Genomic DNA, 19,457 nt, shown 5'->3' on the forward strand with positions numbered 1-19,457 from the left:
TCTTAACGAAGTTAGTATTAACTGGAACAGGAACGACCTGTACGGGAAACCATGGATAACACATTCAACTTGAATGTGACTTGATTTGAAAATGGTCTCACTTCAACTTAAAACAATTGATAGAGGTAATTTCTATTCAAAGGGTGCATGAATCTACGGAGTTCGGACGACTTTTCCCTACTTCATAAGAAACTACGCTATGGTATAAGAAATAGGAGAAACGAGCGATATACAGTACTGCTTCTGATGGCATGCGAAGCACACACTTGACAGGCGAACATATGTAAAAGTGCATATTTCGATTCGGGAGTACAATGATTCGGTTGTAACATCTGTTTTTCAATTTATAATTGTACGTATTTTTTTATGACACTTTACTGAAATAATGTTAAACAGGCATTGGTTATTAAACAACTGATACATAGAATTATTAATGGTGCATTAGAATTATTAGTGTTACTAGTAGCTAACCAGTGGACGCGCTGTGCTCATATTGAACTAAACTAAGTAACGCTTATATTTGCTAACTACTTTAGCGTAATTAGAAGAGTTTTATTATCTATAACGAAATGCGATCCTTGTAATAAATTAGGATATAAACAAATTAAGTTGTTTCAAAGTAAATAGCAAGAGATTTATTACAGGATAGTCCTCAAAGCAGCGGTAGCGGTCGATGTCGCATAGGTTCTTGTAACTTTTTATTAAAGTTGCGAGCCTCGAACAAGATTTATAGATCACACTGAATACGGTTTACAAGCATCATTTAGAAATAATTAAAGCTCACTAACCAACTTTAATAGTCATTCCCTAGGTGGAATAACTTCACCGGCTCATATATGCCTTAGCGTATAGGATCCGGGGGATCTCATTTGATTAACCTGTAGCTAGCATCGTAATGTTTTATACAATCGGACATTTTCTAGCCATTTTCTAAACACTCTTGTATGCATTCAGGCCATGGACAGTTTGAAACACCAACATCAGAGATGCAATTTAAAACAACTAACGCACTAGCATAAGATTAATAACCCATTGAAGCTAACGAGCTTGCCTACGATGCTTCTCAGACATAATTTCAGGTAACCTGTTACCTTCTTTACGCAAGATTATTAGCAATTCTATTCAAGCATATAATTCGTTTTACCAGCTTATATCGCCTAAAACCAATAGATTAAGCAAAAACCTTTGCTTTCTTTCCAGTCTTGCAGAGGTTCTTATAGGTACTTTGCCGTGTCTTCAAGAGTCACCTAATCCATGAGAGACTATAGCTCCAGCTGCAAACGGCAATTATACTATATAAGATTAATACATTTTGCTAAGCGACAATGTCTGCAGGTGACGCAGGGACTGCCACCAGTCACAACCCGATATAATAATGAAAATTGCGAGCTTCATGAAGAACGCGAGCTATAGTGCTTTGATTCTAACAGCTTCTACGGCTCTTTTATCAGCTGGGCGATCTGTGAAGGCTTTAGCAGCAAGCAGATATGTCAGAGCGCGCTTTGCACCTCAGATTTCCTTCAAAGGTTCTTTTAATGAACTTGGTGCACGCAAGTCAACGATGGGTTAGATTAGATACAATCTTATGATGACAGAATGCAAACAAACGGCCTGAAAACAGCTGCCCTTATTCAAACGGGGATTGAGTTTTGATGAATTATAATTCTCCCACAAATGGATTTCGCTTCTGATTACCTGCCAGCTAGCCATGCCTACTAATTAGCTGGTAAGGCCAGGAGATAGAAGATGCAAACATTTCAGTTTTGGCCTGAAGCACCTTGTGTTTGTGTTTATTATAGATGCACTTTATATTATATATCTGCTGAGCCGAAACGCAGGTGGACGAAAATATGTTGAAAACTGCAAAATAATCAGGAATTCTGCTATGCTATACACGGATAAAATTCTATTTATCATATAGAAGAGTATAGAAAAAATGACTTTTTTATGGTTCGTTATATATCGAATATGTTCGGTGTCTCAGACAAATACTCTAATAGGGTACAATATATTACAAGATTATATGTTATATACTTCACGTTTCTTGCTGGTCAGTTTTCGTTTAAGCAGCTTGTGGAACATAATGTGGAAATTTACGTCATCTATTTACGGCTTGTTGTTACAGGGCGGCGTTCGAGCCGATTTGTAAACTATTCTAGCTTACAAGCAAAATTCTGATCAGGATAGAATCCTAAAACGCAATCATATATTTGTCTGCAGCAATTGAATCTCCTGGAAGTAGGAAAATACAATTCTTGTCATACTTTTCATAAGTTAATTCAATCAATGTTTTAGTTCGATGAAGTTGATTCGCGTAAATCACTAAGATTAGCAATTTTACAAGAAAATTGTTCCGAAATTAGAAGCTGTAACAAACTGAAATATGGGTAATCCAAAGCATGAACGACAGTTAAGTATGAAGCGTGTGTGTGTGTGTGACCGCGAAAGAACTGTCTAGGCACAGCATATCTACTGATTCCTGGACGGAGGAGATAGCTTCGTACCTAACAATTACATCGGACAATTGCATATATCAATCACAACAATGTAAACGTCTCATCACAGGACAGGGATAGGGAACACGATAAGAGCTTAAGGGCAAGTACCTATTGCAGATGCCTCAAGCTATCGGCAGTGTTCTACGCAGCGCCAATTTCATTCCAACCAAATCGTAGAACATGTCTAGCTTTAAAACGATGAATGTATTATACTTATATAGCCATTTCTAGAAGGAGACCGGATGCAAGCGCTAAACGATAAAGCGTAGTCCGGAAGGAAAAATGCCCGAAGTTTCTAACGTGTTTAACATACTACTATTATTATTTGAGTCTTATCTTACAAGAATGTTGTATTTGTACACGGTTTAAATGGTTAACATAAATGCATAATGTCGTCTTGCTAGATATAGACACAGAATATAAGTAATTAAAGATGGATAGTTTTGGCTTGTTTGAACATTTTGAATTCAATGATCAAGTAATAAAACGTCGCAGGCTACTTAGGCAATCTGATATGAATCGTTTATCATCGTATCTAGACTACATAACAAGAGCATCCCTATTTCAGGAGTATCGTCTCACAATAAACTCAATTTGTCTAAGTGACTTACAGTTGAAATAAAGCGTCCCCAACGTCTACACCGTTTACAAACGAACGTCTACAATATTTTTTTACATCCTGTCGTCCATGACATGGCCAAAGAACATCTATGAATTAACAAAGTCAACGATGAAGCATCTAGATCAAATTCGAAGTTAACAGATGATAGTTGAAACAAGTAGAATAAGATGAAAAATGTATATTTATAAATAAGACGATACGAATGCGACACGAAATATAAAATTTCGTCAACCTCACGAAGAGAAAATGATCATTGTTAATAACAGTTTCGGCTACGTTTGGTGCACCACAGATATTATATGAGTTAATAAATACGATTCATGCGTCTGGCATGCCTACGTTTTTATGATCGTCTCAGTAGAAGCGTGAAGTGTCTATGTAGACCTCAATCGTCTTCCAAGTGTCCATCATTAGCACCGCTGTCGGCAGTTCCTGTATGGAAGGATTTGCACGTTTTTACAATACACAGCCGCGTCTCGTTTCGCATAACACATTGTGCGTTGTGGTTAGACATCCGCCACGATACACCCTGCCCACATGGAGACGAACATTCGGTCCATTCAGTGGCCTGACGGACGCAACCCGGAATACCAATCATCTTCAGGTTGGGGTTATCGCATATCCACTCGCGACAACAGTCACCTAGTGGAAACCAACGAGTAAATACTTCAGCTGAATATCCCTGTTTATGTAGACATATTAGGCAGGCAACGTTTAGCTAGATATAGATAAGAAGGCTGGTAAGCGTGATAACTGTGAAATGAACCGCAAAAAACAATATTATCATTCAAAATGTTAATGCCACAATATCTATACGAATCTATCTTCTATATAATTATTAAGGGCTGCATCAGAAATATCTCTTTTATTAGATCTAGACCGAGTTTCATCGTTAGTTAGTACGTTTCATATAAATACATATAGTTTAACTGAATATAGGTTGCATGGAGACATGTAGCGATGTTAAGGCATGACCTGAGCAGGATAAAGGCAAGACCCAGGTGTCGAATTATTATCGAACATATTTATGTTTACCTGGCGTAAGAAAGATAAGTCGAGCATTAAGACATTGCCCTGAAGGTCTAGTTAGCTCTCGAGCACAGAGATTCGCACATGCAATAGTTCCGTTTTGACATGAGCACTGATGCCTGCAGTCAGGATTGAAAACTGAATTGTCTTCAAAGGTCAGGCCACGTACCACACAGCCTAAACGACGTTGTGCAGCTGTAACAGTAGTAAATCGTAACTCGTCAGATTGGCCGAAAGCAACTATTCTACCAAGAAATTGGTTATTAGTATCGCTATACAGTCTATAGGTGCGGCGCTACCGGGAATTAACTGCTAAAAATTATCGAACATTTGTATATAACTATGGTTCGATTTAATGTGTGGACAGATATTAATGACAATCAACAAGTGCTTCGCTCTTCATGGATTTGCAGTACAAATGCATACAAAGAAACTCTTGTCTCTATCAGTTATCATCTAATAGAAATTTTATCTTACAAAGTTAATCTCATTTCGCTATGCTTGGGCAACGGTACGTATTCGCGCGCATGCGTACTTTGCCCATGGCTAGATACGATCAGAGTGAAAAGATGGCCACTCGTCAATGTCACTCAACATGATCAATTAGGCCAGGCCGAAAAGTGTTATCAAAAAAGTTTTCTTAATACCGAAATTCGGTGCACGACTTACAGCGGAAATTGTAATATTGCTTGCCTTTCGCATCGCTGTCGGCGGTAGTAATTCGCAGTTGTGTTTTGTGCAATACATATTCTTCTCGAACGGATGATACCGCCCGAATATGGGTGTTAATACTTCGAGGTATAATGGTTCGCTGCATAAACTTCATAATAGTACACTTCGTATCGAAGCTACTATCTTCGTGTAGCCTGCAACACGGTCTCGTCCATCAGGTCGTAGTGTGCATGCGAGTCTTCATACGAACCAAGGAATACAGGGATTCGTTTGTATCTACGCGACGATAAAAATGGCCAACTGACTCACATGTGTCTAGGACATATTCAATGTCAACGTTTCAACAACACTGGACAACCTCTGACAATTTTCATTATTTTGCTCAGTCCATCCACAGGTAGTCTATACATTTCTTCTAGCATATTTATGTGTTCTCGTAAGACCGATACGCTTAATACGCACGCGATGATTGACGCTACCATAGCTAATTCGATCGTTCTAGGTTCGAAATGACCAAGATGGCTTGTCGATTGATTATAAATCTACGCACATAAAATGAGATCCACACTGCAGCTGTGCTATTTTTAGACAACTACTAGTTGAACGTAGACGATGTTGCGCACCTTACAATTTATATCTATATAGCTGATAATTGCATACCTCATACCGTATTTTCTGAGCCAGTCAGTTCTATTACTGCCAATCTACTTCTGTAAATTGGATATCAGAAAATTGTTAGGCATGCACACATTAAATATAACCCACATTTGAAAAAACCTCAGTTTCCGATAGAAAGGAACCTATAACGCTATACATTTCTAGCTAGGGTCCAAATAAAGGTAAAAACGTATTTATTAATGTACAAGTCATCAATAGGGGCATGGGCAAACATTTTCAGCAAAAAAGGTTCAGCTAAAGCAAAGAGAAATACAACATTGTCTCGTTTGTGGAAATTGCTTGACGAAGATGTGCAGTCTATTTATTTGCAGCTGCAAGTCTATGTCCATAATATCGGGATTCAAATGCAGTGCCGTTAGTTTGGCCATTATAGTCGAAAAAATAGTGCAGGCCTATTTTGATTTTATGCCCAATTCGACATCGCCGTAAACACAATATGTTATAACCTTCCGTCTACTAAATTAGAAAAAAAAATAATCATATATACATATGTTAAGAGATTTAGCTGTTGCCTATAACTTGGAGATTTATTTTGATGCAAGATCAGCGCAGGTATACATCCGCCTAACTTCATCCTATAAGGCAAGCCAACTACAAATTAACCCAACGAACGACCACAATTCCGACTATTTTCTTATTTAATCCTGTTGTCCTCTTCGTATCTCTTTCGCCTATCTGCTAATGCACCCCGATATTTGAAAAATATATTGACTATCTTTAGCTCAAAATGAAAGTACGTATTTTTTTTATATTGCAAAGAAATATTGCTAGACTAAACATGCGCTGTTTTGATCGATGACCTTCCGCTAATTTTCCACTAGCATTGTAATCCCTCATCATTGTAGCATTTCTGTCATTTCTGCACGAAAGAAACAAGCGATTTCTGCATCCCTCCATTTAAACTAAATGAACGCGTCTGACACGAATGAATGTGTGTTAGGGAGTTTTGAAGAGACCAAAGCAGGTGACAATTAAATAGTGGAAAATATGGGCTATAAGGCGGATGCATTTCCCACCTAAGTCTGCTAGGTAGACAGAAGTGTGGTCTGGCGTTGTCATGGTGGAAGACGACGCCTTTTCTATCCATTGGTTTCAGTCGCCTTTAGTCAATGGCCTGTAGTAATCCTTTTAGTTGCTGACAGCAGAGGTCCGAGGGAATCGTTTTGTCCTGCAACAGTAATTCAACGCACCATTCCCTTTTATTCCCGACAACTACCCTAGCCTCTCTTTCCTTTGTGTCAATCTAGCTTTGCCGCAGATCGTGAGACACACAAATTTTTTCTTACTTGCGTATTATTCTTGTAGTAAATATAATTTTTTATCACCCATGAGCAACTGCTTAGGAAATGGTTGGATTTTGTTAATTTTCTGTAGGGTTGCAAATGGAAATACGACCTGAGAAATTCTTGTGCGTCACTCGTATCGTATCCAAATACACAGCATCCTTTTGCAGCCAGCTTTGTTTAAACGCTTAGTGGTGGGTGTCTATTTCCTCGGCAATGCAACATGCTTTCTTCAGTTTTCGCAATGATTTTAACTTTTTTTTTTGTAATTGGTTGTGGAAGTTGTATGCCTCACAACGAGATTTCCTTGGACCGTTCTTCCGTAACACATCTCGACCACAGAGAACACATTTTTGTGGGCCGGGGCGACATCTGTGCTTTTATCGAAACAAAGTTGTAAGATACAGCGAATTTTCGTTGAAATTTCACTCACCTTAAGGACGCTATAGGTCTGAATATAAACATGCTAACAGTACATCTTCTATGATCAAATCTGAGCTTTCAAATCATATTAATGCCGACCCAATACAACTCATATTACCTGTATGTGACTCTGAAGCCTTATAGTTAAAAAAAACGATGAACATTTTTCGACTAATATATATATATATATATATATATATATATTAGGTTAGATATAATATAAAATACGAGATTCGATATGAGGGAAAGACCGATAAACTCAACGTTTAGTGTTTTAACTATTTATCTTGAAAAAGGCTACGCAAACAGTAACAACGCTGGAGCTTCCTAAACTATGGCATCCAACCTCAGTCGCTAGCAACGTCCAGCGTCTCCTTTACATCGCTTCGAACATCCACTAAATGAATCGCTTCTCTAATTTCGGTGGCGCATGGCATAACTATCAAACCAGACAAATTGTAACCAGTATTGCTATTATCATATAAGACTTGCGTATTTGGGCTTGAACTTCATGGACGCCGAGAGTTTGAAGGGGTTAAGTGCCGGGCTTTAAAGACTAAAAATCCTACTCTATCGCTCCAGGCTACTTGGTACTATACTATCGAAGTAATTACAAGATCAGGAAAAAAAAAAGTCAAAAAAATTATACCGTTCTAATGGACGTTACTCTGCCCAATACTCTTTCGCATTCTTGAGTTAGATCTCTAGCAAGGTTAATAATTACCTGTTTTCTATATTCTGCTCTATCTGCCTGACTAATTCCTCACCGGATTCTTTTACCTATTTCCCATCGGCTTCGCCATTGTATGCCACACACCGATCAGAAATTTACTGCATCTGGAAAGACTTAGTTACACACAGGGAGTTGCACGCCGTATTTTGGACAACAGGAGAAATTAGATTTCAATATTGTTGGTCAGAAATATTTCGATACTTTGCGCACTCAAGAGTAAGAGCAAGTTTCTAGGACCAGACAGTTTCCTTAAGGTACGTACCGCGACATATACCGTGGTCACATACGAGCTTTCTTCGAGGATCGCAAACGTACACGTCATCGCATTGTTCACCGTGTTGACGAGTACACATATCGCAGCAACGACAGCCGTCTTTGGCTTTGGTAACTCCATGTTGACACGTAACACTCCGTTCGGGACAGTTACATGGGTAGCGGCAACCAGGAGGGCGCTGTAAAACAAACATGACACGAACGGATAAACGGCATCAATAAATTGTATAAGAATGCCCTTCCAAATACGCTCTACAATTATAATATTTTTACCTATCTCCTACTATACTCCTATTATTCCATTTCCTATTATTCCTACTCCTATTATTACCTACTTCGAACTATCGAGTCAAACAAACATTACAAGGCATACAGGCGCTCTTAGCATGCTGACTTACAGAAAAATGCTTAACAGCATCTTCCTGTACGTCGAATTCTAAATGCCGTTGAGATTGGTCGCAAGTCTATATAGATTCATTAGACGTAGGCAAAAAACAGACTTAACTAACGTAGATTTAGTAAATACCGATCAAAACTGAGATGCGTTTGTTAGATTTCAGCCTATGGTCGACTTGAACCACAACTATCGCAAGCCGACTGAATTTACGAAAAATTTCCGAAGGGGCAATTGATAACTTGCCAATTCACGTTTTGGTCCGGCAACAAGGTCTATACGAAGGTCAAGGCCGAGGCCGACGACTATTGACTATTGTTTCATGCCTAGCATTGATGTTCATTCAGTATCGCCCGATCGACCGAAATTGCAGCTCCAACAATCTAAACCGCTCAATAGTCATTCTTAAAATACACAAAAAACTTTTAAGAGTAATTGTGCGTTGAACGATATTGGTAAGTATAAACCTGTGCAAAAAGGCTCGAGTACACTACATGTAAAAAAAAAACTCCCGTAGATTTAAAGGCTGGACTGGCAGCAGTTGGAAAAACTCAAAAAGTGCAAGTAGTCGAAATGGCCAAAAGGTTAAAAGGCGCCCAAAACTTTTGAAAAGACTAAACGTTATGGCTTATCGGGACATTATGTCTCGCAGTTATTGTTTGTGTTTCAACACGGACGTTAATTTTTGTAGAAAAAATCCAAGTATATTAAAAATGGCTTTTTAAATAATTCTGATAAATTTTCGAGCTTCTTAAACCCTGCTAAAGGTCTTCTGGCTTGTCTCGTGAACATTTTTTCTCGTGAACAAGAAGCCTTTTAAAAGCCGACAGTGACGTAGACGGCCAAAAACTACGGTCTTGATCTTGGTGGAGGGTTTATCCAGCGAGAAGAGATTTATAATAGCTGGTTTTTGCCCATATTACAAAAACGGCGTACTGTCACCCGCTATAATAAGTTCGCTACCTTGTTCTAGAAGAAACTGGCCCTCTCCTGCCACTAAACATAGCGTATAAACATATGCCCGCTGCAGTAGACAGCCCATCAGAGTTCAACCGGATTTAGACGCAACACCCTGCACAAGCCAAATATATCGCAAGTTAGACGAACCCATTTTTCTTTCAATTCTGACCTCTGTAAATTTAAAAGATTATGTGAAAAATGGAATTGAAAACAATTATACTTGTACATTAGCATTAACATTCGTACATGGGTCAGGGGACCGGTTCGGTAATGCCAAAAGCAACTTGATTCGCTCTGGTTTGTTCTTTGATACGCAGGGTCCCATATCGGATCATTAAATATCTAAAAGTTGATCTCATTGATTTTTTGATTGGTTATGAAATCGCTTTAACCTGACTTGAAAAGTATCATAAGAAAACTTACGAGTTAGATTAAGAAAGCCATCGTAGTCAAATGTTTTATTTTAAGACGAGCTGAGGTTATTGATTCAACTATTGAAATAATGTTTCATGAGACAAAATAACCAGAGACACGACTTATGCATTATTTGCGACTATTTGCCTAAATGAATATAAATATTAATACTTTGGCCTTAATAGTCCTTTCGCTCCGGGGATATTATTCAACTATCCATCCTTTCAGAGTTTCCCAAAGGAATAATTTTGATTGTATTTTTTAAATTACCCAGAAGTACCCAGACAACAAACCATATATTGCATTTTTTCTATAATAAAGTAAGCGAAGCTCACGTTTAGTTTTGACCGAATAAGACTGAAAAAAGAAGGGGATTATCATCTATAGTTTATGAATTTTATGGAATCGTATATTATAAGCTTTGATGTTTATGAAATCCTTCAGGGGTCAACTTTATGCGTTCGTAAAAGCATCGCTACCGATGTAAAGATAGTGACGAGGTAAAAGAAAAAATATCAATTTATTTACTTAGAAAACTGAAATAAAGGTACAAAAGGTGGTACGATTTTTTTCGGTAAACATTCTTGCCTCGTTGGTTTCAGTTTATATATCCTAATAGAAAAATTAAAGAAAATTCAAAACGAACTATTTGGGAAAAGGATTTTAATCTTTGCTTACCTAATGAGTTCCATTTGTAATAAAATTATAGGAGAAACGAGCGATGGGCGTTGTTCGTAACGTGATTATAATAACGACATCGCACAAAAAGCGGTGTCATTATTATAACCAGAAACGGTTCATCCTGTGGGTAGTATTGACTTATTACCAGTTACATTTATTTAATGTTATTGCAAAAAAATAGGTAACAATATGTCTGTGTGCTTACACTGTTTTTCGGAACATCGTTAGGGATTCCGTTTAGGAACCTTCCTCTTCAAAAAAGAACTTAAGGCAAGCAGTACTCTACGAAGGTACACATAAAGCTCTGCTTGACAAGGCCACAATGTATGCCCAATGAAACCGTTAATTTTGAACTACGTTGCGCATTAGAGAATAATAGTAATAATAATAGAGCTTATGCTGATACGTTTTAATTCTGCAGATTCAAAAAAACGGCAAATCTATTCGACTGAATTAAGTCGCCCCTGACTGGAGAATAGTTTGCTCTTATTAAGGGCAATCAACCCGCTGCTTAGCGCGAATGTCTATAAAATTTATCTATAATAAATATTTCTAGTTTTAGTCTACACGTGATAGGAGAATGTTAGAACAGAGGTAACCTGAACTGATTAAAAGTTTACAGTTGGAAAAATATAGGTTAGACATTTATTTGAACTTAGCTTATCTAAGCAGAGATTTTTTTCTCCTATTTAGGGTATATCTGCGCTACTCAATTAAACGTCAGTTCGTACCCTAACCTGCATAGGCCTTTACAAGATCACTAACAAGGAAATAATATGATATAATTGGGCTAGTTTTGTTCGTGCATGCGGCGGGCTGTGTGCCATATAAAGAAATAGTTTGTATTACCTCAGATGGCTGAACTGAATGACTACTTTTCAAATTGTTTTTTCTAACTGTGCAACGGTCCTTAAGTGTGTTATTTTGAAAAAAAAATATTATTAAATATATTAAATGCTCCAGTATTAACACTATGTCGGACATAAGCAATGTTAGGAAAGGTGGATTGGTCGCGGGAAGTACTGCATCATAGAGAAACACGTTTCACAAGTCTGTCCTTTTTGCAAATGGCATCTATATATGGACACAATATGTCAGTCTGGTAGTGATGAAAAAGCCATATGATCTTAAGTATTTAGACCCGTATTGCGCCGAAACACAGTTTACTGCTACAGAGACAGTTTTAGCCACGCTAACATTTTCCTCTGCCTCTTGATCGTAACTCATAAACTTTTGCAGATACCTACTTTAAAAACAGCTTGCTTATTTGAGCAATACAATCTGTTGTCTTCATCCAGTGTCTCAGTTCTGTTTATCCCAAACATGACGAGAGGCAATCAATGACTTATTGTATTTCTAGCGTACCTTTGATATTTTACATCTGTTTATACATTTTCAGGTTACTAGCGTATACTATATGTATAGCGCCTAGTTAGTAAAGCTTTCGTTGTTTCACGTAAAAGTCGCATATAGGACAGGGCCTAGACGTAAAGTCCGAGACATTCCGATCGACTGCGGCCATACCGGAACATACACAGTCATCGAATCACCGATTATCTTATGGTAATAAGGGTAACATGGCGACAAAATGCTCAAAAATCAGTTCTTTTCTGGCATCTGAGCAGTTTTTCTGCTAGTTTAGTTACCTACTGCTGTAAGGCTGATTACCCCATGTAAGGCATACATAAACGTGCACGAGAATTCATCGCTGATGACACAGTCGTCAACAATGTGAAACTTCACGAACATATTTCAAGATATTTTACATATCTTTGTGTATATATACAGATAAGCTTATCCAAACTACGAAATTCCTAGGCTCCGGCCACTCGCGACTTTTATAACGGAAGTTCATAATATTAAACGCCGTTTGTCGCAAACGGATGTATATGCACCTGAAAGTATCTCTGATTATATAATGTTTCTCTTAATTCGCCCAAACACAAGTGCTCTACTCAGAGATAATTTTTTATTCTATAAGCATTATCGAATATTAGCAACAAATTTCAAAGCTAAAATGTCGACTTGTTTTACAATCTACCATGATTTTTCCCACCAGACTTCTACAAAGCAATATCGTCAATGTTAAATTGGCAGCAAAATCGGATGAACGTTTACTATATATATATATATATATATATATATATATTATTACCTACACACGTTTCCCGATATTAAGGAACCACTATACTACCGTGGTGGTCGGAAACAGGCTCAGACAAACATTACGCTTCTCAATTATCTTAAAATTAAATCGTGTTTGCTGCGGTACAACAGTAAACGTTAGTTTGTTTTGAACGCAAACCTCTATCTCGCTTAATTAGAGATAAATAATTTTATAAAGATGACGATAAAAAAAAATAATACGCTTTAAAAAGTAATACGCTTTAACAGGATCGTTGAAATTAAAGACACGGCCATTACATAAACGATTTATTTAAAAGCATCATGCTTTCAATTAAAAAAAAAAGAATGAAAAAAAGAAGAATTAAAAAGAATGGTATAGGAAAACAAGCAATCGGTAGTGGTGAGGCTTGTTCTCTGAAATGAAGTGCCATCAAGGTGAAGATAGGACAGATATAATATGATAAATCGTGTAAATCGAACTGTATCTCAGGGAAATCAAGCTAACAAAGGTAATAGTATAAAGGTGACTACAATATATGAAGTGCTTAGATAAACGAAGCACAGCCATTGCATAGATTTTTTTCTGTCTGATTTTTTTCAGGTATTTTTTTCTGTCATGATGCTTGTTCTGAAACTTCCTGTAAGTATCTTTGGTCTTTTTCTTTGAGTAATGTCAGGACATTTCTGGGAAACCCCATATATCGACAGATTTTGAATATAGTACCTTAGTACACTTTAGTATACCTTAGTAGGCGATAGTACTAACAGAAAATAGTTGCGGTATATATACACAAACTTTTCAACCTTTTTCAACTTAACAACTTTCAACCTTTATAAGGTTTACATTTTTCAAATATCCTGTTTTGAGTTCAAGCGGGATATTTCTACAAATAATAGATATTTTGTGGAAACAACAAAACAAGGCAATAGGCTACGTCTAGGGGGACAGAAGACGGTCGGGTTCGAAACGTATGTTTTTATAAAAATCGAACTAGATATGCTGATTTCGCAAAAAAAAAAAATAAGCCAGCTTGTAGTAAAGAATAACTTACCCGCCGCTCCTCAAAAGGACTTCTGTTGACAGTGATGTTCATCTTTCCAGTGGCAATAACAAAGGTACCTCTGGATGGCTCCTGGTTAGGACTGGGCAGAAGATCCCACTGGGCTAAACACAATCGGCCCAGTTCGAGACCGGCCATAAACTGAAGAACTAGCTCCGACCGCATCTTCTCAAGGAAACAGCAGGCTACTAACTGGGCTCTAAATTTTTTCCTACAATATTTTCAGTTCAATCGTCTACGTCCATCTCTTCGATCCTCCACACAGAAACTTGTCATAAAGATGCTGATTCCTTGGCTCAATTGTAGTTTAAGAGGTCACACGAGTTCCTATTAGGTTATGACCACAACCAGTTCTATTAAGGCACTTGAATGTTATTTAATAGTATCCGTACACACACGACTTACAAGCATCTGCTCTGAATATTCGTCATACAGAATTAGAAAGCCACTATCAACCTGTCGAGTATTACACTCAAGTCATTAGAGAACGATAGATAGAGCACTTTTTTAATGTTTTGGCTGGTCTAGGAAGCACTCGGTGGCTCATTAGTTGATGGTGGTAACATGAAATTGCCTCTTGGTTTTGCTAAAAATCAATTTCTTTCCGTTTTGAAAGATAGAATAAAGTAACTCGCTGGAACATTCTCATTACACCAGAACCGTAATACACCACTCAACACTCAACAGATACATACATACAACTACCTGGGTGGAAGTACTTGTTGATGAGTGATTTGGGCATCGCTATAGATTTCACATCGGGGACATCTAGATGAATTACGTTAGATAGACGAAGTATATAATCAAGTAAGCTGCTCGCCCCCAGCGTTAAAATAAATAGTCCCCGTTTTATATCCGATATTAGCTAAAGATAGAAGCAATTGAAGAATTGTCAATGTGCCGATAGTTTCTGCATCGTTATTACAGAAGAGCTTCAAGGCACCATGCAGCTGTTTTCCTGAGCGACTTGTTTGACGCAGAGCAAATGATCAACGATCGTGCAGGTACATTGAGATTGGTCGATCTAGATTCCCATAGCAGATCCACGGTCTGCGAGCGGGCGATAACCAGCATGTCAGGAATCGATCGATACGCGCCGTTAGTCAATGATAGTGAGTTCCATTGGTCTCTTCCTAATTAGCTGTCGCATAGACGAGTGAGCAACTGACCTGGTAGTCAGACAAAAGCTTCCGATGTTCCGCAAGCGTGGCCAGATAATCGCAGCGGTACAATAACGATGGACTCACGGCACGTTTGAGGCGATGACGCATACAAACCCCACTTAGTGGCGTATCTATTCCATTTCTGGGATCCTTGTGAAATCAATGCCTGTTCCTTTAAAGACAACTTATAATTGATAAGGACATACTAACCAAACCCTTTCCATTAAAGCAAATATGAGGTAGAATTACTTTGTGTACTACTGGTTGTTGTTTCTGCTCACTAATATAAACACGAATCTAGTAGTGGAGATGCGCACTAATACACATACAAGCGAGCAGGAATCATCCCATTTATAACATCCGCGATCAAAGCTTAGGTATTTGCTTACGCTTTGGGCTTCTCATAGATTAAATTGAGGTAGGCTACCGCCGAAAATTGTTTTATGGGTTTGCGCCTCCAAACGAGTTACGGTGCCCAAGTGAACGCCCTTCCTCGCATCATTTGCACGCAGCGCCCTCATTGGTAATTTATTTAGGGAGAGGGAAGGCATTTATTAGATAAGTAAGAGAGAAGAGCCGTTTGCGGTTGTTAGAGAGCGGTAAGCTACTTTCGAAAAACCACCTGCTGCCGTAAGCTTGTGGGTCCCTATGCAAGACGCGTCATACGCGTATTGCATATATGTTATAGTGGAATATGGCAAACCATTAGAATTTTCTTGTGTGTAATCTTGAGTCTTCCGTCGCTTGATCAATCATTTCGTATAGCAGTACAAAGTTTCATTAGAACCTTGACACTGTTTATTAGAAATATACCATGTTTATACATACGACGACAGCGACAAAGGAGTACGACACACCAGTTATTTCGGCAGGCTACTTACTTTGTATGCCGCATAAGCAAAAAAGTGCGCGTTTATATGGATATGGTCGCAGGTTCGTCAAATAGATACGACTATACTTAGAAAAAAAGCATGAGATATTTTTATGAAATGAAGACAATTACTTTGGGTTGACAACAATATGCAGAGCTGAATCTTATTTCATTAGAATTTCTCTATTTATCTCCAAACAATGTTTTGCTGATCGGGGAACGTTTCGACTGTATAAACAACTTTCGTTCCATCAATTTGAACTTTTTTCTGTCTACTACTGTGATACATATAAAATTGCATATAAATAAACGCCTTTCGTCTTTCCAGCTGGCACTGCCATTAAGCGTGCCAGATTATGATCCTTATTTAGGTAAAATATTTAACCGTCTAAAAGATCTATGTTAAAATTCAATATGGTACTCTAACTTATACATCAAACCATATACTTCTGGATCAGAGATTCAATAAAAAAAAAAAAAAAAAAAACTTCTGCTACCAGAATCGATTTTGCAAACATTAACTGTTAGATGAAATTAGATCAAATGGTATTCAAGTTCATCCTATAGATTTGGGACGCATGTGGACGGGGACACGTTAGATTTGCGGTGTCGGTGGGCCAATGCTGATTCCGAAGATAATCAGTCAGTAGCGATGCATGGTGACAGTGGGATACGCAGTCACGCTCAAATTAACAACCTAAATAAAAACTGCTACCTTATTTGTCCCTTTATTTATGTAAAAACAGAGCACTCTATAAATCGATTGGCAGCGTCCGAATAAAAAAATCCTAATCTAACTTATTAAGAGATTTAGCGGAGTGTTTCTTATGAGGTTAATTTACAATTAAGATGTATAGATCTTCAAGTGTCGCATTATACCTGCCCTAGATTACTTTCTTTATAGTAAAGGGTATTCCCATAGATTTAGCACATTAACGGTAGAATTCGAATGGCCCTAATCGTGAGGCAAGGCCACGAAAAATAGATAGCGTCGCGCTCACTAACGTTAAAGTCGATAGCAAAGCTGATACATCCTTGGCTGTCTATTGAATTTGAGAAAAAAAAAATATACATATATATTGTTCCTTACAAATACGCATTAATCCTATTATATATTTTTCCTCAAGCCGTATAATTATCTTTGTTCTCTTATATATATATATATATATATTTTTTTTTTTTCTGCCTTTCGGTTCTATTTATTTTTCATAGTAATTTGCAAAAAAAATATTGCTCAAAGCTGTATGATGACTGAACAGGAAATTGACCTATGAATTCGTTCCACCCCTTTGTTCGTGTTTTTTATAGTGACATTGCTTTTACACGATCATGTTCTACGGTTCTGTTATAAATTCAAAATATTTGCTAAGTTACACATTACTAAACAACCATTTCTTTTAAATCAATTAGGCACATGAGAAGGGATCCTTAGTTAATGCTTAGAAAACATCTTAGATCCGATATTTTATAGAAGTAGTTTACTCAGAAGAGTGCTAAGTTTACTAGCTGTGTCCAGACCAAATTCGATAAAATGATTGAATTTACTTGAGAAACTAACTGAAATTATTCTTGGTTTCTTTTTTTTTTTTGTTTGTTTGTTTGTTTCCGATGGTAATATTTACAATACTGTAAATACTTGCAAGTCCTTAATGCTAGGCCTTTCCTTAGTTCACGCACTCCTGATAATAACCCTATAAGTAAACAGCTGTAAAAACTTGTTCTTGGCGGTTCATGACGGTATGGCGGTTCGTTCGCTCCTTTATAAGCGATCGTAGTGGACACGAATAAAAGCACCATACAATAGAAACCTGGAGTGTACAGTCCTTGATAGTGTATGTAGAAAATGTCAATTAAAGTTTCATGCCTTGCTCATTATGGCACTTTTAACATCATCAACAGAGTTCAATGTAACTATCAGAGACCTTCTACCGATATGGTACTTGCTACAATGCTATTGAAAAATTCCATCTGATTCGATTGGGAAAGCACTTTCTTTTTAGTATCTGCTTAACTTAATGGCTAAAATTTGTGTACATATTATTAATTTTAGCGATCGTTCTACAATGTGATAGCACGCATTTTTTTTTTTCGCATACGTTTGAATCAGCTCTATTACTTGGACGCCTGATATATTTGTATGACTGCTAATCATCAATCGCTTCAAATTTTGCAATGTTTATTCGTATATATAGTCGTATGGACTACACAAAATGATGTTGCTGACTTAACCTCATCATGTTTCCATAATGCCCGCTCAATAGATGTCGCTAGTAAGCTATTTTTGAAGCCTATCAGACATGGCCGCTTTCTCTCTAGCTTTGTGCGGGGTGACCTTCTCCGGGGCTCTCTCTTGGGTGACTTTCTCTTTTTCCGGGGTGATAAATTGACGAAGTTAAATGAGTAACAAAGCAGGGTTAAGGATGCAAGAATGACAGTGAAAAAGAAAAAAACTAGGAGTCCAAAATAATCCATCGATCGAAACATTGTTCAACTCGTTCCCGCACACTGTGTTGCTCTCGTGCGTACACCCGGCGCTTTGAGTCCCATTGACTCCTTTTAGGGAGCGGCTATGACACTGCGGGCAGTGTACATTGTCCACACAACAGGGTTTCGTCAACGCATCCAGAATAGCTCACCAGTCTTCCCCCGTTCCCGTCTACCCTCGAAAAAAAGAAAATTAAGAAAAAAAAAAAAGTAAAGTTTCCACCTTCTTAGCCTTCCTCGTGCCCCACTAACCTGGTGGTATCAATTTTTAACAAGTGTGACACACCGGCGAGGTTTCGTTGTAGGCTCGGTATGCGAAAGCAGAAGTAGTTTTCGCTCTGGCCGCCGTTAGCGGCCTTTCGCACATTTTGTTATTAGTTCCCCCGCTATGATTATCGTTGCTATAGGTGCAGCTGTTGAGGTTACAGTGACAGGTCTGTCGATAATTGTAGGAGGCCCCGGAATGGAGAATTACGTTAGAAGGGTAGCAGACTTTCCGAAACGGCTTTTCCCCCCTTCCGCGAATGGAACACGGTAGCAACGTGACAGCAGCACGACACTTGGACTGACGCCGTGCTCTCGTGGTCACGCGATGATATGGCAGAGGCAGAGGTACCGCCCATCTGCTCTTTAGTGAAACCTTTACGACGGACTAAGCTACTATCATGTGTGGCAAAATATGCCCGGTGTTAAAACCATTACTTTTTCTATGCTCGGAGAGCCCTCTCTCGAAATATACAATGTATTATGTAACCGAATTTTACATTGGTATAAAAAGAGCTGTGTTTTAACAACGGCTTTGTATACACACGGCACACTTACGGCCAGTTGGTAGTACTTACAGAAAGCGCAACCACGGTCATACTCACAGTTGGCTTTTATCTTATATGAAGAGCTTAATCTATCAATAAGTAATCGTTGGTGCTATTTACGCAATCTTTCAATAGGGTTTAGTTCGAGCAAATAATATTATATCTGCCATTATGAAGACCTTATATTTTCCACGATGACGAATAAAACAAAATATGTACTCATAGCAGTTGCATTTGTATTTTAGAATACGAGCTGCTGGAGCGAACCTGAAGGTTAAC

At 38.0% G+C, this 19,457-nt stretch overlaps 1 protein-coding gene across 1 annotated transcript; it reads right to left on the bottom strand.

Annotated features, from left to right (window-relative positions):
• Window positions 1–604: 604 nt before the first annotated feature.
• Ccn (cellular communication network factor protein Ccn) lies at window positions 605–14,680 on the bottom strand. Its single transcript, XM_022854731.2, has 4 exons — window positions 13,840–14,680; window positions 8,201–8,390; window positions 4,156–4,344; window positions 605–3,762 (listed from the first exon to the last, which is right to left on the bottom strand). Exons 1-4 carry the CDS (start codon window positions 14,011–14,013, stop codon window positions 3,506–3,508), a joined length of 810 nt encoding a protein of 269 aa, XP_022710466.1. The 5' UTR covers window positions 14,014–14,680; the 3' UTR covers window positions 605–3,505.
• Between the last annotated feature and the right edge of the window lie 4,777 nt (window positions 14,681–19,457).

This window comes from Varroa jacobsoni, unplaced genomic scaffold, assembly GCF_002532875.2.
Source record: "Varroa jacobsoni isolate VJ856 unplaced genomic scaffold, vjacob_1.0 contig04347, whole genome shotgun sequence".
In the NCBI taxonomy this organism is placed as follows: Eukaryota; Metazoa; Arthropoda; class Arachnida; order Mesostigmata; family Varroidae; genus Varroa; species Varroa jacobsoni.